Genomic DNA, 27,660 nt, shown 5'->3' with positions numbered 1-27,660 from the left:
TACAAGATGGCACAAGCCAACGCAAACACTGATACGACTCATCGCAAGTAACAGTTTGTTGATTGCTGATCTCCGAAGTACACATGATGCACAAAAGGTTTCAGACAATGACACGTATCAGTAACACGCACTGCAACTAAAGCTTGGCGCTAATACAGACCTCGGAGGCACATATGACACGCAAGAGGCTTCGGACAAAAGTCATTTAACAAATCAGTACAAACGTTCGGTATTTGTTCCCGTTGCAAATAAAACATCAAGCGAAACGGAAAAGCGAACATAGTCACGTGAAAAAGTTGGGCTCGGAGATGGCGCAATAATTTTCGCGTTTCGAGATATTCTGTGTGCCTAGAAAACACTCCTGTTTCTTCATTTTCGTCGTCCGACGTCGCGCGCAGGTGGTTTTGAACAGGACGATCTACTTTTTCCTCGGCATTCCGTTCGCCATGCCTCCAGTGGGGCGACTGCGGTTCCGCAGGCCCGTTCCTATCGCTCCCTGGACGAATGTGCGTGCCGCCATGAAGATGCCACCCCGCTGCAAACAGGTACACATGCTTCTTTGCGCATGCCTGTGTGACTGGGCTCCTGATCATGCCAGTGTCGTGGCAGCTAGTGCTCGCAGTCACCGAGTTAACCACGAGTGTGTTTGGGTGTGAAACTCGACTTTTTAAGCCAAGGCGGGTGTTAACCGCGTACATGTGCATCCTTTGGCTCGCGACACAACACCATGTTTAATTAATTACCGAATCCTTTTTTGTTTCGTTTAACGTAGTAGGCAGGAGATAGCTGCAAATCCACCAATAGGTTCGTTCGTTCGTTCGTTCGTTCGTTCGTTCGCTCGCTCGCTCGTTCGCTCGCTCGCTCGCTCGCTCGCTCGTTCGTTCGTTCGTTCGTTCGTTCGTTCGTTCGTTCGTTCGTTCGTTCGTTCGTTCGTTCGTTCGTTCGTTCGTTCGTTCGTTCGTTCGTTCGTTCGTTCGTTCGTTCGTTCGTTCGTTCGTTCGTTCGTTCGTTCGTTCGTTCGTTCGTTCGTTCGTTCGTTCGTTCGTTCGTTCGTTCGTTCGTTCGTTCGTTCGTTCGTTCGTTCGTTCGTTCGTTCGTTCGTTCGTTCGTTCGTTCGTTCGTTCGTTCGTTCGTTCGTTCGTTCGTTCGTTCGTTCGTTCGTTCGTTCGTTCGTTCGTTCGTTCGTTCGTTCGTTCGTTCGTTCGTTCGTTCGTTCGTTCGTTCGTTCGTTCGTTCGTTCGTTCGTTCGTTCGTTCGTTCGTTCGTTCGTTCGTTCGTTCGTTCGTTCGTTCGTTCGTTCGTTCGTTCGTTCGTTCGTTCGTTCGTTCGTTCGTTCGTTCGTTCGTTCGTTCGTTCGTTCGTTCGTTCGTTCGTTCGTTCGTTCGTTCGTTCGTTCGTTCGTTCGTTCGTTCGTTCGTTCGTTCGTTCGTTCGTTCGTTCGTTCGTTCGTTCGTTCGTTCGTTCGTTCGTTCGTTCGTTCGTTCGTTCGTTCGTTCGTTCGTTCGTTCGTTCGTTCGTTCGTTCGTTCGTTCGTTCGTTCGTTCGTTCGTTCGTTCGTTCGTTCGTTCGTTCGTTCGTTCGTTCGTTCGTTCGTTCGTTCGTTCGTTCGTTCGTTCGTTCGTTCGTTCGTTCGTTCGTTCGTTCGTTCGTTCGTTCGTTCGTTCGTTCGTTCGTTCGTTCGTTCGTTCGTTCGTTCGTTCGTTCGTTCGTTCGTTCGTTCGTTCGTTCGTTCGTTCGTTCGTTCGTTCGTTCGTTCGTTCGTTCGTTCGTTCGTTCGTTCGTTCGTTCGTTCGTTCGTTCGTTCGTTCGTTCGTTCGTTCGTTCGTTCGTTCGTTCGTTCGTTCGTTCGTTCGTTCGTTCGTTCGTTCGTTCGTTCGTTCGTTCGTTCGTTCGTTCGTTCGTTCGTTCGTTCGTTCGTTCGTTCGTTCGTTCGTTCGTTCGTTCGTTCGTTCGTTCGTTCGTTCGTTCGTTCGTTCGTTCGTTCGTTCGTTCGTTCGTTCGTTCGTTCGTTCGTTCGTTCGTTCGTTCGTTCGTTCGTTCGTTCGTTCGTTCGTTCGTTCGTTCGTTCGTTCGTTCGTTCGTTCGTTCGTTCGTTCGTTCGTTCGTTCGTTCGTTCGTTCGTTCGTTCGTTCGTTCGTTCGTTCGTTCGTTCGTTCGTTCGTTCGTTCGTTCGTTCGTTCGTTCGTTCGTTCGTTCGTTCGTTCGTTCGTTCGTTCGTTCGTTCGTTCGTTCGTTCGTTCGTTCGTTCGTTCGTTCGTTCGTTCGTTCGTTCGTTCGTTCGTTCGTTCGTTCGTTCGTTCGTTCGTTCGTTCGTTCGTTCGTTCGTTCGTTCGTTCGTTCGTTCGTTCGTTCGTTCGTTCGTTCGTTCGTTCGTTCGTTCGTTCGTTCGTTCGTTCGTTCGTTCGTTCGTTCGTTCGTTCGTTCGTTCGTTCGTTCGTTCGTTCGTTCGTTCGTTCGTTCGTTCGTTCGTTCGTTCGTTCGTTCGTTCGTTCGTTCGTTCGTTCGTTCGTTCGTTCGTTCGTTCGTTCGTTCGTTCGTTCGTTCGTTCGTTCGTTCGTTCGTTCGTTCGTTCGTTCGTTCGTTCGTTCGTTCGTTCGTTCGTTCGTTCGTTCGTTCGTTCGTTCGTTCGTTCGTTCGTTCGTTCGTTCGTTCGTTCGTTCGTTCGTTCGTTCGTTCGTTCGTTCGTTCGTTCGTTCGTTCGTTCGTTCGTTCGTTCGTTCGTTCGTTCGTTCGTTCGTTCGTTCGTTCGTTCGTTCGTTCGTTCGTTCGTTCGTTCGTTCGTTCGTTCGTTCGTTCGTTCGTTCGTTCGTTCGTTCGTTCGTTCGTTCGTTCGTTCGTTCGTTCGTTCGTTCGTTCGTTCGTTCGTTCGTTCGTTCGTTCGTTCGTTCGTTCGTTCGTTCGTTCGTTCGTTCGTTCGTTCGTTCGTTCGTTCGTTCGTTCGTTCGTTCGTTCGTTCGTTCGTTCGTTCGTTCGTTCGTTCGTTCGTTCGTTCGTTCGTTCGTTCGTTCGTTCGTTCGTTCGTTCGTTCGTTCGTTCGTTCGTTCGTTCGTTCGTTCGTTCGTTCGTTCGTTCGTTCGTTCGTTCGTTCGTTCGTTCGTTCGTTCGTTCGTTCGTTCGTTCGTTCGTTCGTTCGTTCGTTCGTTCGTTCGTTCGTTCGTTCGTTCGTTCGTTCGTTCGTTCGTTCGTTCGTTCGTTCGTTCGTTCGTTCGTTCGTTCGTTCGTTCGTTCGTTCGTTCGTTCGTTCGTTCGTTCGTTCGTTCGTTCGTTCGTTCGTTCGTTCGTTCGTTCGTTCGTTCGTTCGTTCGTTCGTTCGTTCGTTCGTTCGAGGCCGACGCGAAGAACCTCTCCTGCACACATGCACGGCTGCCTCGATGCGTGCGCACTTGATTTATCGATGTTGCTCATCGTATCATAATAAAGCACTTGAATATTCCCAACATTAAAGACACGCAATGATGGGTAGAGTTTCATTTGTTATTTTTACATTTTTAACTCAACTCTACATCTTTTTCTTTTGTGAAGACTAGAAGCACGGAATTCTGCTCTTTTTGTGCGCAACTTTTTACATGTTCTTCTGCACGATAATCACAGAGTAACAACCTCTTTTTTTGCGTTCACAAATGTGTTTGCATAATTATGCTTTTGTCAGAACGATTCGGACAAAAAGAAGAGAGGCATCACTGCGAAACTTTACTGCGCACAACACAGCACCAAGCACTGTTGTTTTCTATAGTCGTCATCATCATCATCATCATCATCAGCCTAGTTACGCCCACTGCAGGGCAAAGGCCTCTCCCATACTTCTCCAACTACCCCGGCCATGTACTAATTGCGGCCATGTTGTCCCTGCAAACGTCTTAATGTCATCCGCCCACCTAACTTTCTGCCGCCCCCTACTACGCTTCCCTTCCCTTGGAATCCAGTCCGTAACCCCTAATGACCATCGGTTATCTTCCCTCCTCATTACATGTCCGGCCCATGCCCATTTCTTTTTCTTGATTTCAACTAAGATGTCATTTACCCGCGTTTGTGCCCTCACCCAATCTGCTCTTTTCTTATCCCTTAACGTTACACCTATCATTCTTCTTTCCATAGCTCGTTGCGTCGTCCTCAATTTCAGCAGAACCCTTTTCGTAAGCCTCCAGGTTTCTGCCCCGTAGGTGAGTACTGGTAAGACACAGCTGTTATACACTTTCCTCTTGAGGGATAGTGGCAACCTGCTGTTCAAGATTTGAGAATGCCTGCCAAACGCACCCCAGCCCATTCTTATTCTTCTGGTTATTTCAGTCTCATGATCCGGATCCGTGGTCACTACCTGCCCTAAGGAGATGTATTCCCTTACCACTTCCAGTGCCTCGCTACCTATCGTAAACTGCTGTTCTCTTCCGAGACTGTTAAACAATACTTTAGTTTTCTGCAGATTAATTTTCAGACCCACCCTTCTGCTTTGCTACTCCAGGTCAGTGAGCATGCATTGCAATTGGTCTCCTGAGTTACTAAGCAAGGCAATATCATCAGCGAATCGCAAGTTGCTAAGGTATTCTCCATCAACTTTTATCCCCAATTCTTCCCACTCCAGGTCTCTGAATACCTCCTGTAAACATGCTGTGAATAGCATTGGAGATATCGTATCTCCCTGTCTGACGCCTTTCTTTATTGGGATTTTGTTGCTTTCTTTGTGGAGGATTACGGTGGCTGTGGAACCGCTATAGATATCTTCCAGTATCTTTACATATGGCTCATCTACACCCTGATTCCGTAGTGCCTTCATGACTGCTGAGGTTTCGACTGAATCAAATGCTTTTTCGTAATCAATGAAGGCTATATATAAGGGTTGGTTATATTCCGCACATTTCTCTATCACCTGATTGATAGTGTGAATACGGTCTATTGTTGAGTAGCCTTTACGGAATCCTGCCTGGTCCTTTGGTTGACAGAAGTCTAAGGTATTCCTGATTCTAGTTGCGATTACCTTAGTAAATACTTTGTAGGCAACGGACAGTAAGCTGATCGGTCTATAATTTTTCAAGTCTTTGGCGTCCCCTTTCTTATGGATTAGGATTATGTTAGCGTTCTTCCAAGATTTCGGTACGTTCGAGGTCATGAGGCATTGTGTATATAGGGCGGCCAATCTTTCTAGGACAGTGTTCCCACCATCCTTCAACAAATCTGCTGTTACCTGATCTTCCCCAGCTGCCTTCCCCCTTTGCATAGCTCCCAAGGCGTTCTTTATCTCTTCCGCTGTTACTTGTGGGATTTCAAGTTCCTCTAGACTATTCTAGAGGAACGTCGTGGGTGTTACTGGTACTGTATAAATCTCTATAAAACTCTTCAGCCACTTGAACTGTCTCATCCATATTAGTAACGATATTGCCGGCTTTGTCTCTTAAGAGGAAGCTTTAGCTCGGGCTTTGTCTCTTAAGAGGAAGCTTTAGCTCGGGCCCAACTCCGACGTTGCCTATTCAAATACATGTAAAACGCAAAAACGTTTTTCTGAGATAACCCCTGCACCGATTTTAATGAAGTTTGTTGCATTTGAGAGAGAAAGTTAAATTCTAGTGACTGTTGGAAGCGGAATTTCGATTTAGGTCCTGGATTTTGTGAAAAAAATTTTCAAAAATTTGGAATATCGAAAGAAATAGAAGAACGAAGTTTACAAATTCATAACTCTGCATCAAAAACAGATATCGCGGCTTTGTAAACGGCATCCATTAGACAATTGAAAGCGGACAAATCTGATATGTCATTTTATATTTTGCGTGAATTTGTTACGTTGTTTACAAAGGTTCTGCAAAAGCTGTATTTCCATGTTACTAAATTTTTTTAGATTCATGTATAGCATACCAATTTTGTCCGCTTTAGATGTACTATTAGATGCAATTCAAAGAATTGTATTATCGCTTTTCGTTTTAGAGTTACAAAGTTGTAAACTTGATAGTTTCTTTTTCTTTAAATTTGCGATATTTGTCAATCTTTAATAAAAAATTAAGGACCTAAATCAAAAATTCGAAACCAACAGTCACTAGATTTTAAGTTTTTCTTTTAAAAACAAGAAACCTCGTCAAATTTGGTGCAGTGGTTGCCGAGAAAAACGAATTCTCCTTTTACATGTATTTAGATAGGAGCACCCGAGCTAAAGCTTCCTCTTAACGCACACATCTGATTCTTGCCTATTCCTAGTTTCTTCTTCACTGCTTTTAGGCTTCCTCCGTTCCTGAGAGCCTGTTCAATTCTATCCATATTATAGTTCCTTATGTCCGCTGTCTTACGCTTGTTGTATAACTTAGAAAGTTCTGCCAGTTCTATTCTAGCTGTAGGGTTAGAGGCTTTCATACATTGGCGTTTCTTGATCAGATCTTTCGTCTCCTGCGATAGCTTACTGGTTTCCTGTTTAACGGCGTTACCACCGACTTCTATTGCGCACTCCTTAATGATGCCCATAAGATTGTCGTTCATTGCTTCAACACTATGGTCCTCTTCCTGGGTTAAAGTCGAATACCTGTTCTGTAGCTTGATCCGGAATTCCTCTAGTTTCCCTCTTACCGCTAACTCATTGATTGGCTTCTTATGTACCAGTTTCTTCCGTTCCCTCCTCAAGTCAAGGCTAATTCGAGTTCTTATCATCCTATGGTCACTGCAGCGTACCTTGCCGAGCACGTCTACATCTTGTATGATGCCAGAGTTCGCGCAGAGTATGAAGTCGATTTCATTTCTAGTCTCACCATTCGGGCTCCTCCACGTCCACTTTCGGCTAACCCGCTTGCGGAAAAAGGTATTCATTATCCGCATATTATTCTGTTCTGCAAACTCTACTAATAACTCTCCTCTGCTATTCCTAGAGCCTATGCCATATTCCCCCACTGACTTGTCTCCGGCCTGCTTCTTGCCTACCCTGGCATTGAAATCGCCCATCAGTATACTGTATTTTGTTTTGACTTTACCCATCGCCGATTCCACGTCTTCATAGAAGCTTTCGACTTCCTGGTCATCATGACCAGATGTAGGGGCGTAGACCTGTACAACCTTCATTTTGTACCTCTTATTAAGTTTCACAACAAGACATGCCACCCTCTCGTTAATGCTATAGAATTCCTGTATGTTACCAGCCATGTTCTTATTAATCAGGAATCCGACTCCTAGTTCTCTTCTCTCGGCTAAGCCCCGGTAGCACAGGACGTGCCCGCTTTTTAGCACTGTATATGCTTCTTTTGGCCTCCTAACTTCACTGAGCCCTATTATATCCCATTTACTGCCCTCTAATTCCTCCAATAGCACTGCTAGACTCGCCTCACTAGATAACGTTCTAGCGTTAAACGTTGCCAGGTTCATATTCCAATGGCGGCCTGTCCGGAGCCAGAGATTCTTAGCACCCTCTGCAGCGTCGCAGGTCTGACCACCGCCGTGGTCAGTTGCTTCGCAGCTGCTGGGGACTGAGGGCCGGGGTTTGATTGTTGTGTTCATATAGGAGGTGAGAACACCGATCACCTGCGAAGGGCACCATTTTGCGACGACGCCAACAGACCAAAGTTGCGCTTACATTTCTCGTCACTTTGATTATCCCTGCCTCCCTACATTTCCTCTCCTTACTTTATCTGTCTCTCTCTCTCTATTTCTCTCTCTATATATTTTCCTCTCTCTCTCTCTTGGTTTTCTATTCAACGTCCAAATGTGGTAGTTTCCAAGCAACTCTAAACAACGTTCGCATTGTGGCCGTATTCGACCCTGTCGCGCTCAGTATACCACTTCCACGATGACCAAATCTCACCTGTCGCGTAACGTCTCCTGCTCGCAGGAAGGCGTTGTCAGCAGGGAGGATTGCCTCTACCTGAACGTGTGGACGCCAACCATGAATACCTCGCGGAAGCTTGACGTCATGGTGTACTTCCACGGGGGAGCGTTCTCCTTCGAGAGACCGCTTATCCAGAGAGACCTCCGGTATGTCCACGAGCTTCACTGTACCAAAGGATTAGCACGTTTAGTTTTGTTTATGTATGCACCTTACTCGTAGTGTAATTAAGAGAAGGAATACTATATGTACCCTTCGTTACACTAACGATTAACCCCTTTATTGCTTACATTGTTTACGCCATTGTTTACGTACTTCGCATGCGCACCAGTGCTGCAGGCACACTTCATGGCAAAAGTGATGGATGTCATTTCTAAAATACATTGTGCAGGCACACTTCATGGCAAAAGTGATGGATGTCATTTCTAAAATACATTGTTCGTCTCGGCTTCTTTTTCGTTTTTACGAATTGCTGCACCACTTAGAATCCCGCGTCGGACTGTATCAGTATCGAGCCCTTCTGAGGCAGTGAAACAGCCTCCTTGAGGTGTTCTTCAATGAAAATATGCTGTCACAATTTCTCCATGCACCCTTCTCACTCGCATAATAAAACCCGTATAACCATCCGACATCAGTCAACCTCATTATTTATTTACCATTAAGGGTCTCTACCGAGCATTAAAACATGGGGGAGAGGGGATCATCACGACGAAAATAACAGTATTCATGGGCAGCCACGTAATATGAATGAATGAATAAAGCCTTTATTTTAAGGAAGGGGACGGCTCTAGGCCGCTGATGGGGAGTAGGAGGGAAGGGAATGTGGGTACCCAGACTGTTGGCTGAAACACTTCTTCATCTCAGTCTGGGATCTTCCGCTTTATGCAGGCTCAGGTGCATGTTCAGGTCCGCCGCTCTCAAATGGGCTGATCGACCCCTTCTACACTACTCGAAACAGGCCACTTTGTCTGCCGTACGTCGCAATGGCTTTCTGTGTTTCAGGGTTACTTTGTAGTGCAATTCCTAGTGTTCTAATGTCTCCGTGTAGTAGATGCTGAATGTTGGATCTCCCTTGTGAAAAAGCTGCACAGCTCCAAATGAGGTGTTGCAAGTCTGCTCTGCATGACTCCTGGCAATGTGTACATCGGGTGTAAGTCTTCGCAATCGTAGCTTGTCTGGGTTGGTGCCATTTCTCAAGTATGTGTGGTGTGTATGCAGCGTTGGCCATAACCTTATTCAAGAAAACCTCCTCCGTGCGGGTAAGCCCGCCCTTGTCGTCAAACACATGTACTGGTGTAGCTTCTAATAATCTCCGTTTACTGTCTGCTTTTATTTTAGTACGAATGTAATGCATCAGTGCTCTGCTAGGAGAGCCTGCGGCCAATATCTTTAGGTATGGATTTTGGTCCGCGGGGTTTGGCGAGGAAATGGAGTGTGGGGAGCTGTACGCGTAATCAAGCCCACCCGCTTGCGCGGCAGCTGCGTGAGCGGCTGCGTTTCCCCCATCCGTGCCGGTGTGCCCCGGTGTCCATAGGATTTCAACATTTGTCCCATTGTCCTGTATTCTCTTTAGCTTTTTTCTGGTGTCGTTGGCCACCGCATCATCTGTCGTAGGCCCCGTTAATTCGGCCACTGCTTCGTACGAATCAGTAAGGATCCGATAATTATTTCGCACACTCTGCTCTACAATGCCTCCCATGTCAATGGGAATGGTGTTGACCGCTCCCCATATAGCTAAGACCTCAGCGTGCAAGGTTGCACCTCCAGGAAGCTGACATGTGTGATAGCCATTGTGTTGGGGTGCAGATGTGCTAACCCAGGCCATGCTTGCTATGTCGTTTGTGATTGCAGCGTCCGTGTAGATGCCAGTGGTGTGCTGCGGCGTGCTTAATCCCAATCTCTTTTCAAATATTTTTCTAGCTTCCGCGTTTCGTCTGGCGATAGGGCGTTGTTGCCTCCGTATGCCCAGTGGTGCTTCCCATGGTGGCGTTATGGTCGCTTCCGCGGGCTCTGGCTTCGCATGGACTTGTTTATCCCATGCCATGATCTGTTTTCCTTGGGTCGTGTTTTCCAACCGGGATCGCATTCGAATTCGTGCTTCACTGATTATGTCCCGTATGGGTGGAATCGCGACGAGCTTGAGCAGGTCCTCGTTCCTCGTGTGCTTTGGTAGCCCAGTGATCGTACGAAGGGTGGCCCTGTGCAACTTTTCGATGTCGCCGAGGTCTCGTTCAGAGAATTCGTACAAGGGTGCCCCGTAAAGAATCCTTCCAACCGCGACCGCTTTTGCAAGCGTTTGCCACGCTTTCTGACGCGCTCCGCCATACTTGCACGATATTCGTCTAACCACGTGCAACAGCGGTCTCCATTTTTGCTTTAGTGTGCGAATCCATAGCTGGGGGCTGTTGCAGCTAGCAATCTGTGCTCCAAAAATCCTAATTTGTCCATTGGCCGACGTAATATCGCTTTGGCCGATGTGTAAAGTGATCTGCTTGTTTACATTGGTTGCTTTCTTTCCGTCTACGCTGATCAATTCTGTCTTCTCTGGCGAGAGTTGCAGTCCGAGGTTATCTAAAGTGTTGCTAAGGCTCAGGATCGCTGCTTGCAGCTCAGTTTGCATGCTCTGTATGTCGGAATAATCCGCCGCTTCCGTCCATATTGTTATATCGTCGGCGTAAATAGTAAAACGGGCTGAAGTGTCTCGCTCAAGACTTTCTGCCACACGTGTCATGGCCAGATTGAATAGCATAGGTCCGAGGATGGAGCCCTGGGGCACTCCCCTATCCAAGTAATAGGTCTTCGGACTCCATCCCGGTGCCTTGCCATGGAGCTGAATTGGTCTGGTTTGGAGGAAGCTACGTATCCAATTGTATGTTCTTTGGCTAGGGTACCTGGTTGCCAGTTCCTGTAAGATGGCCTCTTGTTTCACGTTATCGAATGCTTTACGCATATCGACTGCAAGAAAATAGTCAGGGATCTGTTTGCGAGACTTACGGTTGATCACTCTGCGGAGCAACCAGAGGCAGTCATGTGTGCCCATGTTCGGCCGAAAACTTGCCTGCGCAGGATGCAAACCCGGCTGTACATATTCGATGTAGTGCTGCATTCTTGTGTGTAGCATTCTTTCTATCAATTTGCAGACAGTTGACGTTAGAGCTATGGGGCGTAGGTTAGCTGGTTTCGTGTGGTCTTTGCCCGGCTTCGGTATGGGGTAGATGAGAGATAGTTTTAGTGAATCTGGCACTAGTCCGGATTCCCAGGATTCATTGATAATTGTTAAGAGCTGTTCTTGAGCTTCATTGCTGAGGTTTCGAAGTTGTTGCCAAGTCACTCCATCGTGCCCAGGAGTTGATTTCGTTTTGCCTTCTGCAAGGGCTGCTACGAGTTCACCCGGCGTAAAGGGCGTGTCTAGCTCCTCTTTCGCGTTTTCTATCGTTGCAGAAGGCAGCGGTTCAGGAGGCGCCTCGGCAGCATGTGGGAAGAAAGTGTGGATGACGCGGTCCTCCAGCACGGCAGGCTCATCTCGCAAAAAGAGCTCCGCGAGAGGAGGTGCGCCTTTTTTGCTCCCAAGCAGGCTCCTTAAAATCTGCCATAGCCTTTTTAGGCCGGGTTCCCGGCGCCAAGCTTCGCGCACGTATTGTGCCACGTGTCTGCTTCGAGTTGTTGTTGGTATTCCTTGATGAGTCGGTATTGATGTTTAAGGCGCATTAGATCTTTGTGACGCTTTCCTTTATACCGGTATTGCTGTGTGAGTCGGTCGACCTTCCGCCATAGATTTGCAAGGTGCATATCCATGTGAGTTGCAGTGTCATCGCATGGGATAGCTTCCCTGGCCTCCGGCCGTGCCTCCGCTATCATAGCGCTGAATTGTGCAAAGTCCGCAAAAGAGTCCCCGGTAGCCATTCTAAATATAAAAACTTCGACAGGACACAAAAAACGACGATATCAGATAAATGCGCGGAAAAGGAATAGCCACTTGGCACGCAGGCCATAATTAATAAAATCATACAAAAGTTGTACACGACAAAATATGGCAAGTAAACAACGTGGCTGTTGATCGCAGAGGTATACAGTTCAATTCTACAGTGACTCTACAAATTTTAGAGGCCTACGTCCAGTTACCACTGAGTCAGACAATTTCTCGCACTCATCGACGGCAACAGGGGTACTCCATCCAATCTCATACATACATACATACATACATACATACATACATACATACATACATACATACATACATACATACATACATACATACGCACATACATACATACGCACATACATACATACGCACATACCTACATACGTACACACATACCTACATACGTACACACGTACATACATACGTACACACGTACATACATACGTACACACGTACATACGTACGTACATACATACATACGTACGTACGTACATACATACATACGTACATACGTACATACATACATACATACGTACATACATACATACGTACACACGTACACACATACACACATACGTACACACATACACACACACATACGTACATACATACACACACACATACACACATACATACATACATACACACACACACACATACATACACACACACACACATACATACACACGCACACACACACATACACATACACACGCACACACACACATACACACGCACACACACACATACACACGCACACACACACACACACACACACACACACATGCATACATACACACATACACACATACACACATACATACATACATACATACATACATACATACATACATACATACATACATACATACATACATGCGTGCACCATCCGTGCAGGCGCGTGACCACGCAAGTGCATGACGCAGGCGTTCGTCGCAGGTACATGTCGGCACTGGGCAACGTGGTCGTGGTGAAGATGAACTACCGCCTGGGAGCGTTCGGCTTCTTCTACAGCGGCCAGGAGCACGCGCCGGGCAACATGGCCCTCTACGACCAATACCTGGCCCTGCTGTTCGTCCGCGACAACATCGCGCTCTTCGGCGGCGACCCCGACAGGATCACCGCCTTCGGGAACAGCGCCGGCGCCATGTCCATCGGCCTCATGGTGAGCGAGGTGTGGCCTCGCGCTGGGCACGCGAAACTCCACGATCTCATAAAAGTTGTGAAACAGCTTTAACAACGAAGTTTCTAAGCCTGGTTTCAACAGCCGAACTGAAAGAAGCAAATGACCAAGTAGGACAGAAAAATGTCGTCGCTGTCCGAACAACTTAGAACAGCGACGCCCTCTTCCTGTCTTTTTTAGCCCTTTCTTTATTTCACTTCCGCGGTTCAAGCTCGCCGAAACTGTGAACGAACTAGCTCAGTTAAATACTATTCTAGCGAAATTACACTTCGGCGAACCTGGTTAATAAATGAGCAGCATGTGCGTTGCTGCTTCAACGTGTTTAGCTTGCTGTCAGGCCAATCTCGGAGGCCGTGCTCTGCCTTAACTTACCGCCCGTGGCCTGCGAGATGGAAGGAGCGACGACTAGCCGCTGACCGTGCAGTTCCACTCGCAGCATTAGCGCGTTATCACAGCTCTCAATTCAGCTACGCTAGGACAAGCAATGACGTCAGACGCTTGAGGATGAGAGAAGCGGAAGTGCAACAGCTCCTACAGAGGTGGCTGTTGAGATGCTAACGAGTTTAGATCTGCTTCAGCCATATCTGAATATAGTCTCATCAAACAATTGTGCTTTACAAATACGTAAATATATGCGTAAATTGTAAGTTTCAGCGTCAACTTCCATCAGACATTGGTTTACTGCTACTGGGGTTCCGTCAATTTCTCCATGTACCCCTTATAAAAATAAACTTGGACACTGCATAGAACATCGGTAGGCTTCGAATCGGAGACTGGTTTGCCTTGTGAATGCAAACCAGTCTTTCTAGCTGCCAAAAAAGCAGGATGCTGACTGTCTATAGGCAACATTAACGAGTATATTTCTTTTCGTATATATAGGAGTTCCAACACATTATAAACCAGAATTTCTAGCTCCTGTAGGCGCCCGCCATGTTTTAGTGATGGTAATGATAATGATAATGATAATGATGGTGATGGTGGTGATGATGATGGTAATGGTGGTGATGATGGTGGTGATGATGATGATGATGATGATGATGATGATGATGATGATGATGATGATGATGATGATGATTGGACTGCGGGAACGGCGCGTGGGCGGCAGCGGGCTGTAGCGGTTACCAGTCGCTTGCGATGACCGATTCCGAAAGCGCTGCAGCCTTGTTGTCTCTCAATCCCCTGTAAGCGTGACTGCTTTAATGCCGTCACGGAAACATACCATTTCAGATCACCAAAATATAGGACGAAGATAATTTAGTGATAGCATCTAGTGGCACCGTCTGCTTCAACGAAGCTGCAGCGTCGTCTGCTTCACAGCTGTTGCAATGTCGTGTAATCGACTAAGCTTTTTGCTTTTTTTTTCTGCGAGATCTACGTAACTATAAACGTAGTTTGGGAGTGCTTGGAGAAATGCGTGATAAATACTGGAAGACATGTAAGACTACACATTTTGTCTGAAGGAGATTATCTCATTTGTGCCACGTGCTATACCACCGTACATTGTGCTGCATTTTACCCTGCATTGTCATCTCAATCGCCGTGTGCTCTTGCCACACGACGATCGATATGAGTACAAGAAAGTTATTTTCTATCTTTTGCCCACGCTTCACGTTGTAGCTCAGCACATCCACATTTCTCGCATACCTGAAAAACAACTTAAATTCCATACAAAAGAGTATGTTTCACAGTCCCAAAAATATGCTATACCTGGTAAATTTTCTGCATAGCTCTCCTTGTGCTAATGGGCCAATAAATATCCAGGAAATTATATTAAAAATGTGTATTGTCATTTTTTATATGTGGTTTCGTCTCGCAATACGTGCGAGACCGTTAGAAGTTCATTCAGATCTGTAGCATTGCGGACAAGGTATCAATACGAAATTCCTCGCGAGCATATTGCAGATTTTTCTTGAAATTTGAAATGCACTTCGTTTGTTCTATCAACGCCTGGGCATAAACGGCACAATTCCAAGACAATAACAACAAATAAGGCTAAGCTTTCTTTTGAGAAACGGCAAATGCAGGAGAAACATGTGTCAGTTAATTGGCGGTTGGTCGTCAGTAGAGGTTGGGCAAGGACAGAGTCATGCACAAGGGTACTGTTGAACACGTAGCTTCGGGTCATGGAGAAATATTTTACTAAAGGAAACGCAAGTCGGCTGCATTCAATCCATCCGGGTAACCTGCTCAGAACAAATCTCTTTTGAATGGCTTTCATGACCTTCCTCTGATACGCTGAATGTACATTATGCGCTATCTCTAACAGAGCCTATAAACTCAGTTCATTTTCGTGCGACTTGTTTCAAGCATAGGATAGATGTTAGAGCTACGTTGCGAGTTTCATCATTGTCTGGAGGTCAGCCGTCATGAGAATTTCGGTGTCGACACAATAAGGAGGTGAAAGCATTTCAACTTTTCTAGAACACGCGTTTCTGGCACGGCACGCTTAATTTGCTTATTTAGATTGTAATTTTTCCGAAAGGAGACCCCCTCCCACTTTCGCCATATTTATGAAAACACTTAAAGAGTGCTGAGCCACATTAGTACTTGCACGACTTTATTGCAGTGAGCGCAAGAAGATTCTAGCATCACAAGATCCGTGTATGGTAGCTATGCAATCACCTTTGAAGAGGAGTGTGCAAGTTTGGCAGCAGTGACTATCTGCACAAAGAATACGTTGCATGATGTTTGTCCAAATATTGAATTATGCCGAAATATTTTCTCAGGGAAGGCTAATCAGGAGACCGCCCTAAGAGCGATCGGAATTATAAAAATAGTAAAATATCACTGCGAAAATGTTTTTTACTCTTCAAGCTTTTGGAGCTTGCTTTTTATTTGAGCGGGTTTTCTCTCACGCTGTCTTTTTCTCTTTTCTTTTTCTTTGAGATTCAGAGTGATGTCTTTTATGTGCAGCATAAGCCACGCATAGCAGAACTACTGCGGCAGTTATATGCGGCACTTATTAGACCAAAACATTTCTTGTGGTAGACTGCTGTTTAGGTGCTCTTTCAGTACAGTGAACCACTCCGCACAACTGTGCGACCACACCAACGTGCTCCACAAGACATTTGTCCGTGTCCTTCCCTTCCTCTTGCCATAATGGAGCGTTACCTGGCACTGCAAGAGTTGGTAGAACTCTGGGCTTACATCATACATCAACTTCTCTAGTGCTTCCGCCGTGGTAACCCTCGAGCTGCTCTTTAAAGGGACACTAAAGTGAAAATTGATTTCTTCTGCATCAGTAAATTACCGTTCTACAACACCAAAAACACCACTCTTACAACGATAAGACGGTTGGTAAGCCAGAAAGAGCGCAAGAACGAAATACGGGTGGCGACGCCTACACAAGTTCCCGCACTTGGGGGCTGTGACGTCTTGGATTTTGATGACATCTTCTACGGCCTACTAAATATACATAGCGGTACAGATTGACTACATTGTGTTCTAAAGGAACCAAATATTAAACATGGCAAGTTTCGGGAACCTTTACTCAGCCAACGCGGCCCAAATGCGAAAACATACTTTAGAATACCTGACGTCACGCTGACGTACCGGCGCTGGGGTTTCGGCGCGAAATTCAAATACTGAGACTTGGGCCTTCATTATCTCATCTAATAATCAAACTATTTTTTTTTAAATGACTGCCTGCAGGGTTCTCAGACAATGCTTCATTAGTCTAAACTGATTTATTGTTTCGCTTTAGTGTCCCTTTAACTTCGCTTACTTGCGATACCTTTGTGTATCGTTTCTCAGTCCCTTGATTATGCCTCTGGTCTCTGGAGTCATGCTTTCCGCTTCTGGCCTCGCTGCGGCCGTGTAGAACCTGTAAAGACGTATACATCATTAGAACAACTTGTCAGGCTAGTTGGCTAATTTGCACGTTGTGTCAAGGAAACGCTACGCACAGGCACACGCGATAAGCGCAGCGTCCTGTCTATGCTCGAGCATCATGCTCCATTGTAAAGCGAATTCCATTGGCGACGAAAACGTGTCATATCGCATCGCTTCACATTTATGGAAACACGACACGAGAAGCCCGTTCAATATCAAATTTTCTAGTGCACGTAACAAAAAGATAATTGTTTTCGTTAAATAGTGCTTTCAATCCATGCAGGTCAGTTCTGATTATATTTGGTTGCGGGATTTCAAGTATAAGTACGCCTCCAAAATTTCATAAGCGTAGTTCCAAGTTCTAGTGCTGCTACATATTCATGTAACATGTTAAGCATCGCTGGTTTCTCAATAGCTTAATGAAAATACTAGGAATCAGCTTTTTAGAGCTAGTTTTCTTGATCGACGAATGTTTTAAATTCATCTCGTTAAGGATTCGGTAATCGAGTGTTTTATTTACTTCGGCTTCACTTTTCTGCAAAATACCCGCACGTGGAAAACTACAAATAGTTTAAAGCCGCTGGACAGAGGAGCATTGTAATTTTTGCTCCGGAAGAATTCCTGCTGTAATGCGGAAAGCCATGCGTAAGGAGAACACGGCAGTGCTAGGCAGGAACTGTCTTCGCTGTATTGTATGCCATAGCACCAAGCACGGCACGACTTTTTACGAACGTGAATTCGCACATTGTCAGAGATAACTGTTCGGCCTTTGAATTCAGCCTATAATATCGGACATCGCACACCGCAGACGAGCAAGCGATAAACTGATAAGCATGTGGTTTCTTGACGAACGCGGACCAAATTTTGCTGCGTCACGTCGCATATGGCTCCCGCCGCCGTAGCAGACGACGTGGAAAAGACAGCGCTCACCGTGCTCATGCCACTTGCGCCGTGCCCTGTCAAGTGGTTTCTGTACGAGAATAACGAACGAGAGAAGGACAGATTGGCAACCACTAATAACTTTTCGTTACCTTCATCGATCAGGGTCCGCTCTTCCGCTCCCAACAGTCGGCAAGGCCGACCACAGAGGTCTTGTTTTGGCCGGGTCGACGTAGTCCCTTCCTATGGAGGGGTCCGCGCAGATGTGGTTTACGTCTGCTCCGATGTCAGCCCCGCCAGGACTTCGCCGTTAGCGTAATTTCGCCGTACGTTCCATCTTAAAGATGGGCAAAACACCGCGTGGTCATGATTAAAGAACACCTCAAAGCGAAACCAAAGTTGAGAGGACGAAGAAGCGACGGAAATATTCTGTCACCTTAGGCACAGCCTAAGGTGACAGGTGCGCTTCTCTTTTCAACCTGTACCGTACAGGTTGAAAAGAGAAGCGCACCTTGGTCGTCGCGCAGGTAAATGGATCTCGTAATTCACAACGCAAACGGTGACTGCTGCGGAAATGTTTTTTTTTTTCTTGCTTCTGCCGTGTTCACGCACATTCGAAGGCGGTGTTGTCACAACAAAATCTAATCACCGAAATGCTCTCCAGCGTAATTAGCTTGTGCAACAAGCATTCAAATATCTTCGGCAAATATAAATCGTAAGTTTTCTAACATATAGCGAAGTGAAATTTCCGTCTGCTCGTCAGCTAGCATCAATCGGCCCGTGTGCAACTGTCAACAAATAGCTTCACTTTCTTACACCACCACTAAAAATGCGCCGCGCCAAAGCGCAAAAAGAAAGGATATTCACTCGAAAACGACCGCAGAAGATCTTTCGTTACATTTTTCCGCTGTTTTGATGAGGATAGCGCTTGTTACTTTGTTAAGGACTGCAGAAAAACCGTGCTTACCTCGTCTGCTGGGAAGCGGAAAATTTTCGCCCTGCGATTCCTCCCTCGAGTCGCCTCACCGCATAGCCACCGCAGCAGGCCTCGTGCCCTTTCCCCAGCCTTTTCCGACATTGCTGGAACGTTCCGGGGGCACAGAAAGAAACTATTTAGCTGCAGAGCTTACGAAAATTTAAAAAAAAAAAACGTGCACGCGCATGGCAGGAGGCAGGAGCAGACGAACATACTGTCAGTCGAAGCGACAAGAGCAAACGCGCCGCTCGTTGGCGCAACAAGGGAAGCGTCTAAAATAAAGATATGAGAAGCCGAAAAAATAAAATAACCAAAAGCACATTTTTATTTCCACACGTCACTGCATCACGTTACCTTATTGCCATTTAAGTTGAAAAGATAGGACCCCATATGCAAAGGTTATCGAATTTTCCTTTGCGTACATACCAGTGTCATGGCGACGCTTCATTGGCGATACCGAAACTAGCCCCACTGTTACGGCTGTTATCGCAGACCCGCGGCGCGGGGAAGGCAACACCAAACACTGTTTCGTAGTTTACGACAAAACGAACACCCACCCGAGCAAAAGCTTACCGTGCACGAAGACGTTTTACCATTTAGAGCCGTTATATCCCACAGTGTCGTTTGTCAGGCGCTGCAGAAAAGCTTGCGTGGAGCGATTACGCTACACACGAGCACAAGACAGTCTTGTTATCTCCGTGAACGTCGTCAATCGCGGGACTTTCGTACGAGCAGCTTCATTTTTTTTTTTTTTTTCGCGGTTTGTCGGTGCAGTCCGCAACGCCGCAGCGCCAATCCGGGACGAATAACCTTTTGTACGTCCTGCTCGGCAGACGCGCTAAGAACGCGTCCAAAAGCAAACACATCAGCAGATGCGGCAAGAACATCGTCTGCATCGTCTGCAACGCACACTCCAAGTGAAGCCATTTTCTCCCCCTCTCCCGCACTGTCGCCGCAGCTCCTCCACGGTAAATATACCTGGTAGCGAAGCTTCCATAGGAGCCCATACGTTCAAAACATGGCGGTCCATCGGCGGTCCATGGGGCTTAGCGCCATCTGTATGTGGTGGGAACACTTCCGGCGGAAAAAAAAATAATGTGACGCCATATCCGTTAAAAGCAGAAGTGACGTCATGTTTTCGAAGGCGCGAAATTGGTTTTGTTGTTCTTCCTTTGGAGCTATATATTCAAATGCCCCGCCATTCGATTTGATGGGCGTTTCGAGCTTTCAGCGTGGAAAGCGATGCAGGAAAAGGCCAGCCGTACGGTTGTCGAAATCGCATCCCTGCACAGAACATACTTTCTTTGGAGGCCGACGAAAGCTTCAGGTGTAGAGTGCTGATCCTATTGTTGGATGCCAAGCCCGTCGGCCAGCGCAGTCGCACGAAAACAACTACACAATTATCTGGTGGTCGTAACTCACTACTTTTGACTGAACAGATTAAAAAGCAATGAAGCTACCCGCGTCACCAAATTCAGACAAACTTCGACAAGCAAGAAAGCACAAACTGTGAGGGGGGCGTATTTCAACACGTGATACGAGTGCGCCTTTCTGCCCATTTCAAGACGTGCATTGCATTGCGAGTGATAGTGGCGTCAACGCCCCCTGTAGCGATGGGCGCTGAAAAGAAATGCATTTATTAATAATAATAAAATTAAACTTGTATTTTCTTAACTCGTCACGAATATATCAAATTGACTAGGAATTTTATTTTCGTTGAATGAATCTAACTGTGTCTCGTCTGAATTAAAAAATGCGTTTTTCATTCTGAATGTTTGTTCCCTCCAAACATAGTCGCGCTTCAATCGCTGCTCCCATAACCCCCCCCCCCCCCCCCCCATGCTGATGTCGGTGACAATCTGTACTGAACCGCTTTTCGCCCGAAGCTTTGCGACTTATTTGAATCGACCTTGGCTCCTCACCAGAAGGCAGCGCCTGGTCTCGAGGGTATATAGCGGAGCGGCCGACACTCGCGGTATACGAGGCTATATAAAAAGAAATCTGGTCCATGCAGTCATACTCCAAGCAAGGGACTTGTCCGCCTTCCTCATAGGCTATCGACTTCTCGTTTCAGTTAGTGCAGTGACTGTAGGTGAACGTCATACGCTACCCGATCGCGACTTGCAGACCACGTCGCCGATGACGCGGCACATGATCAAGCGCGCCATCATCCAGAGCGGAAGTCCGTGCGTGTCCATCATAGCGCGGAACGCCGACACGCTGCAGCTGGCCGACAAGCTCGCCAAGCTGGTCGGATGCGCCGTCGAAGGGATGACCATCACCACCCACTCTCGCCAGATCATATCATGCCTGCGGCGCGTCGAAGCGGACAAGATCGTGGTGAGCTTCCCTTACGTCTCGTCACTTGAGCACCCGTTCAAAAGTGTGTGCTTTTACGCAATGCACAAAGGAACGTCCACAATTCGTTATTTTTTTATTTTTTTGGTAGATCGCTTTGTCTTTCTTGCAGACTCAGTTGACCTTTTCGCTGCGTTGCGCATTTTTCAACGGGCAAAAAGTCTTTTAATGGGAGACAATAGAGAAATGCTTACGGTTAAATTCCACCGGCCGATCTAGAGAGGTGTGCCGAATCCACGAGAAACCAACTCTATCCGGATTGACCAGTGAAAAATAAACGTGATCCGGGTGGGAGCGCAGTGGAAAGTTGCGGCCCCGCCATAGATTTTCATACAATCACCGAGAGAAACGTGGCGCTAGTTTCTACGAGAGCTCCGACCTGAGCGGTTCAGCCAACATGGAAACGATGAGCAAGCAGTTCATATATCTGCCTAAAACTTCGTCCTTGTGGCTTCAAACGGCTTCCTAACTTCGTCATTTCTCGACATGGGGCTGCGTAATTCTTCATTAAACGAACGTTATCAAAATTTTCCGACGGCACGACTTGACAACGCATGACCATTAGCTCGGTAGCTCGATATCGAAAGCATTACTCCACATAGACGCATGCATCGACAGGCGACATAGAATGCCGTTGCGAATTTTTCGCGGACAGGCCAGCGAGTTGCGAAGCTTGGCGCGTTTCGATTTGGCCGTCCCGACAGGCCGGAACGCTGCAATTTGTAGCGATTGTGCGCGTTCTCAAACTTCCTGCACTTAGAAAAGTGTAGATTGCTCTGAACTATAGGACAGCGAAGCAGATAAAGCGCAACAAACAAAGCCACAAGAACGTCTGAAGCCACAAGCACGAAGATGAGACATATTCATGTACTGCCCAGTGCTAACCATCGTTTCCGTGGTGCCTGATCGACCGATCGCATCGCGAAAGATTCCCCTAGTAATTACTGCGGGAAACACTGTGGACTCCGAATCATCCCGATGTATCAGACAACACATCAGAAAGAGCTGAAAACGGCCAAGCCACCCGGCCAATCCGGAAGTGACGTCGCCGCAGTTCCGGTGAAATCCGTCTCTCCTCGGCGGTTCATAGAGAAGGGCTCTGTCGCGGAGTTGTTTGGTCCAAATCGACCAGTGGAATTTGATTTCTCTGCCACGGAGCAAACCATAATTCACTATATATCAGTTTAGACTGATACGGTATTCTTTTAATGTTCTGCCTTTGTCGCTTTTACTGAGAGAATGATTATATTAGAAGAGAAAATGAAAGTTCAAAGTTCTATTTCTTTAATTTCGCGCCGGAACGCCAGCGCCGGCACGTCAACGTGACGTCACGGACTCTTTCTTTTTCATCGTAATTGGGCCGTTGTGACTCAGCAAATGTTCCCGAAACTTCTCCGTGTTCAGTACTTCACTCCTGTGGAACACAATGTATTTATTGTTCACCGATACAGAATTAACTAGGGCCTAGCAGACGCAGTTTAAAATTCATGACGTCACTGCAGTGATCTGGTTCGGGCTTTCAACGCGGAGTCGGCGCTTGTCATTCAACATTGCCTCTCTCGTTGGTTACTATGCCTTCTGTCGCGGTAGGACTGGCTTTTTGAACTCGTCAGAGGTTAATTTACTAACAAAGCTCAGCCTACGTTTCTTTTTAATGTTCCTTGAAATATTTATTTATTTATTTATTTAAATTACTCACAGACTTCTAAGTGGACTATTTCGGGAGAGGGGGTAGAGTAGGTAAGACATAACAAAATAGAGGGGAAGGGAAGTCAGTCGTTGCGTAACCTTTGCCCTTGGAAAATTGAATGTCATAAAATATTCCGCGGTAGAAGTAACAATTTCTTTGTATGTCAAATTATGGAAGTGCACATGCGATGCTCGCAATATAGTTTAGTTAGTTAGTTAGTTAGTTAGTTAGTTAGTTAGTTAGTTAGTTAGTTAGTTAGTTAGTTAGTTAGTTAGTTAGTTAGTTAGTTAGTTAGTTAGTTAGTTAGTTAGTTAGTTAGTTAGTTAGTTAGTTAGTTAGTTAGTTAGTTAGTTAGTTAGTTAGTTAGTTAGTTAGTTAGTTAGTTAGTTAGTTAGTTAGTTAGTTATGCTTTGTCTAATAAGATCCTTTCTACGTTTCGCGCGCATCTGAATGGGAAAATCGGAACCAGCCCTGAGGTAAAGCTTCCTCCTAAGAACAGGACTGTCTCCAACCATTCACATCACACTAATGGCAACCTTGCCGAATCGCACCGGTGTGCACCGGGGTGTCATGCAAGTCATCGTCGCATTAGGGCGCCGGGGAGGCCGTAAGTTTGTCGAGGAGGCCGTACGTTTGTTGGTGTTGTCAAACCAAAAAGGGAAGACGGTTTGCTACCGTATGAATCGGTCCGCACCAAGCTCGTAAAGCGAGCCATTGCCACGATGTGCCTTGCGTCGGCTCCCAAAACGAGTTACGTGATATCGCCAGATGCGCGACAGGCTCATCGAAGCTGGCTTCCCTCGCTCTGCGATTCGCGCAGTATCGAATCCCTTGCTGCTATACCTTAAGGGCTCGAAAGCCGCAAAAGGCGACAATGCGAAGCAGCCGTAGGTTTCGCCTCACGTGAACCGAGCGTGGCCTTCGCTGAACAAGGTCGCCGAGAAGTACGGGGTTCCGCTCGCGCTGTCGGTCGTGAAGAAGCTGCCTACGCTTTGTTCTCGCGTCGGTGGGCAAAACACAACAACACGGCTGCTCGCGACAAGAGGCACGAAACGCACTCCACGAATAGCGCCATTGAGATAAAGTCTATCGGTAAGAGTAGAAACATGAACGCACGACTGATATTAAAACTTTTTTTACATATATCAAAGAGTGGAAGCATTTGTGTTGCCGATCCATGTATCAACCTGCACAATAGCCAGAAAGGTCTTTCTCTCCTTTTTTTTTTTTTTTTTTTTTTGAGTGCACGTGTGTACTTTATTCTAACAGCGCTGTTATCGCGCTCTTTGTTTCGCGTACTGCCTGCATATAACAGTGGCCCATGCCGCTGAATATAAAGTGTGATTTCAGCGCTTGTTCTTCGTACGCTCCCACGCGATTGTGTACTGCTTGCGCTACCTTCCGCTGCAAGTATTACCCTGATGTCCGCAGCAGGCGCAACTACATTGGCGGGGAAGAAAAAGAAAGAATAGACGACACAGAGCGGCTTTCCTCTTTAACATGACCTTGGATCGCAGTGCGAAGTGACACGGACTCAGACTAGAAGCACAGACAGGACGAGCGCTTCTAGTCTATAGTCTGTGTCTTTCTAGTCTGTGCAGACAGGACGAACGCTTCTAGTCTATTCTGTGTCCTTCTAGTCTGTGCCCTTTTAGTCTGTATCCGTGTCACTTCGCGCTACAATCGAAGATCATGCTACCGTACCAACTCGCCCAACTTTCTATCCTTTCGCTTTCCTCTTTCCCGCGTCATTTCCCTACGAACATCTTTTTTTTTTCTTTGTAATAACACAAACTAGCGCTCCCAAATTGTCACGGCGGTTCTTTAACGGTCTCCACTCACGTATTTTTTTTCCTTCTTTTTTTTTTCACGTACGCATACAGGACGCTCAGAAGGTTCTGTTCGAAAACCTCCAGGTGTTCGTGCCGGTCTTCGGCGACGACATGCTTCCAGTACACATATTCACGGCGCTGCAGCGGGGACTGTTCAACAGGGACCTCAAGCTGCTCATCGGCGTCACACCCGACGAAGGCACCAGCTTACTCAGCTCGTGCGTCACACACCCCGATATCCTTCCTGGTCGCGTTCCACGTTGCGCCTTTGACTTTCTTTGTTCGGAGAACAAGATTCGCAGTCCCGCTGAAGTCAATACGCCTCGCGTCTCTCTGCAAGAGTTTAAAAACAAAAAACGCTAGAGTTCGCTTGGGCCGTCACGTAGCATCGCAGTTACCAGCGCAGCAACACACTTACCGTGCAAGTAACGCCAGCTTGTGACGCCGTCTATGCCGCGGTCCAATGTTACATACGTCACTTTTCACGTGTGAAGCATCGCCTTTTATATAGAATGTCTAAACGAGCAATTGCCAACGTACGGCCCCGAATTTGCGTGGCGCCGAGTCTACGAGGTTTGGTCTACAAAGCCCCGGCAATGCCGCAGCTGGCTTCCGGTTCCTGACCGAGTTGAAAGTTCACTGACCTTCCGGAACTCGCGTACGGTTTCCTTCTTCCCAATGCAACACACACAAAATAGGTCATCGTCAGTTTAATCGCGCAGCCGTTTGACTTGATGATTTGCAATAGGCTCGGAGCATGAAGAAATTACATTAAATTATGGGGTTTCACGTGCCGAAACCATCTGATTATGAGGCACGCCGTAGTGGGGGACTCCAGAAATGTGGACCATCTGGGGTTCTTTAACGTGCACCTACGTCTAAGTAGACGGGTGTTTTCGCATTTCGCCTCCATCGAAACGCGGCCGCCGCGGCCGGGATTCGATCCCGCGACCTCGTGCTTAGCAGCCCAACACCATAGCCACTAAGCAACCACGGCGGGTCTCGGAGCATGAAGCCATCCGCCCCGTTCATGGCGTCCGGTGTCTGCTGCGTACCAAGCGTTGATCCGAGTTATGACCTTTTCATCTCGTACTTTTTTTTTCATCCCGTGTCTTTTCGTCACGTTTCCTTCATCGTTGAGCAGAAATTATTTTCGACGACGGAAGAAATCGCGACGAAATGGGACGAAAGAAAAGAATTTCTCTCCAACGAGGCCAATAGGGACACCAGGCGGTGAACGGGACGACGGCATGAAGTGGTGTGTGTCCCCCTTCACTCTGTGGTTTTCTGTTTCGCGCCGCCGAACAGAATGCATCGTAGACCACGCCAACTTGTTCGTCAGTAGCTCGTTCTGAATGATGCGTTGTCCCATACTCCGTGACACGATCTTACATGAACGCCGTCACGCCCGTCCTCTCTCAGTCGTCTAAAAAAAAAAATTGCGTTTCACCGATCTCGCTGCAGTCCCGGCTTGTTTGTTTTCATAGCATGCTGTGCCTGAATGGGCTCGCGTTCGTCGAACTTTTTTACACCTTCCAACGCCTGTATCAACACAAAATACTGGTCCCATTTAAGGGGAAGCTGTCAATTCCTGGCGATACCTTCCTGTGGACAGTGACCACGTTGCCTCCTTGAGGATAGTGCTATTTGCGTGACGCAGTTCTTGTCCTACAGGAACGTCGGGACGACGTTATCGTGCCATTGACATTTTTTTGCGCTTCAGTCTGGTGTCCCACTATTTTTTTTTTTTCAATTTAATTCGATTGCATTCCCGCGTTGTAACTTTTTACACGCTTTGCTGCAAACTGAACTGTTTCAACACGAGTAGCGACAAGTTGTGCTTTTTACAGATCATGCACTCGTTCTGCGTTACGTACGATATGCATATATTTGCAACATTACTTTAAATATTTAGCAGGGAGTGCGTTCTTTTCACTCTAAGTGATTGCGAAAAAAGTGCTGTTTCATTTTTTCTACTTTCGCGTTTTTTCCTTGTTTAATGGTATTGCTAACTGCGTTTCTTTTTTTTTTTTTTAATAGCGGGCCCCCCGTCAGAAGCCGAACGTTTTCTTACACTGTCGCAGCTAGTAAACAACATCGTACACCTACACCCAAATCGCGTGATCTCTCTCTTTGAACAAAAAAAAAAAACCACCCGCGCAGGGCGTTCCCGCAGTTCTTCCGGCGCGACAGCCATCGCCAGGTGAGCAAGTCCGAGCTGTTCTCGACCTGCAACCGCACTTTCCTGCACAACTTCTCCAAGTCTCAGCTGCGCCGCATCTTCTGGAACTACATGGGCCTGCGGGGCCACAGCAGCTACCTCAGGCAGCGCACCATCCTGTCCTCCTGCATCGCCGACTACTTCATGATCTGTCCTTCGCACCACTACGCGCAGGCCCTCAGCCGAAAGGTGAATGACCTCTCATCCGAAAGGTGAATGACCTCTCGGCAGAAAGGTGAATAACCTCGACGAGATCGGCAAGGAACGAGCCCTCGTGCTTGGTTGTCTCGCCGTCCAGTTGTTCATTTGCTTCGCGCTCCTTGTGACGTCATGACGCAATCATGACGCATCAACTAAGCCATGTCCACTAGACTTTCTAGTGATTAGCGCAACTAGCCTTTCTTTTAAAGCGACGCTAAAGTGAAACACTGAACCAGTTCGTATTGATAAAGTATTCTTGGAGAAGTTTACTTTCGTTGATTTTGCAGTCATATGGTGATTATTAACAGAGGAATTGGCGGTCAAAGTTTCATTTTCTTAGTTTCTCGCGGGCACCCTTTACAATCCGACGTGACAGCCATCGCCAGGAGAGCAAGTCCGAGCTCCGTGACGTCTGTTGGACGTCACGGATTGAAAAAAAAAACGTTTCATCGTTTCTTATTTTCTTATCTTTCAATTTGGGAGGATTAGCCGCAAGCCGTAAAGAAATAAGGAACGTTAAATAATATCTTCCAATTCTGCATCGTGCAAGAACTGCAGCAGTGTCCTTACAGATTTGTCGTCCATCACCCAGCGGTTATAGTTATCAGGTAGGTCTGTCAAATTCGTAATTTTGATCGCTCGCATTCTGGGACACAGGACAACAATGGTAATTTCGGCCGCTGTGGACGAGTAAATGGTCTTGAAACTTCGCAAGTTACCTCTTCGGATCTCTATAACACAACGTAGTGCATTCTTTTTCTTACCGATAAAAAATACTTCA

At 46.8% G+C, this 27,660-nt stretch overlaps 1 protein-coding gene across 3 annotated transcripts in view; it reads left to right on the top strand.

Annotated features, from left to right (window-relative positions):
* LOC126529066 (acetylcholinesterase-like) overlaps positions 1-27,660 on the top strand; it is a 36,106-nt gene that overhangs the window by 3,464 nt on the left and 4,982 nt on the right. Inside the window, exons 3-8 of one of the 3 annotated variants that reach the window (XM_055069588.2) lie at positions 399-545; positions 7,793-7,935; positions 12,648-12,873; positions 20,705-20,917; positions 24,542-24,675; positions 26,621-26,867. In XM_055069588.2, the coding sequence (XP_054925563.2) occupies positions 399-545; positions 7,793-7,935; positions 12,648-12,873; positions 20,705-20,917; positions 24,542-24,675; positions 26,621-26,867 (1,110 nt within the window). Of the gene's footprint in view, positions 1-398; positions 546-7,792; positions 7,936-11,238; positions 11,336-12,647; positions 12,874-20,704; positions 20,918-24,508; positions 24,676-26,620; positions 26,868-27,660 lie in introns of those variants that run through there. The other 2 variants (XM_055069587.2, XM_050176667.3) reach the window with 2 other exon arrangements.

Source organism: Dermacentor andersoni, chromosome 8, assembly GCF_023375885.2.
Source record: "Dermacentor andersoni chromosome 8, qqDerAnde1_hic_scaffold, whole genome shotgun sequence".
In the NCBI taxonomy this organism is placed as follows: domain Eukaryota; kingdom Metazoa; phylum Arthropoda; class Arachnida; order Ixodida; family Ixodidae; genus Dermacentor; species Dermacentor andersoni.
Note: the sequence above shows the minus strand (reverse complement) of the source record. Positions and strands in the feature narration are given on the sequence as shown.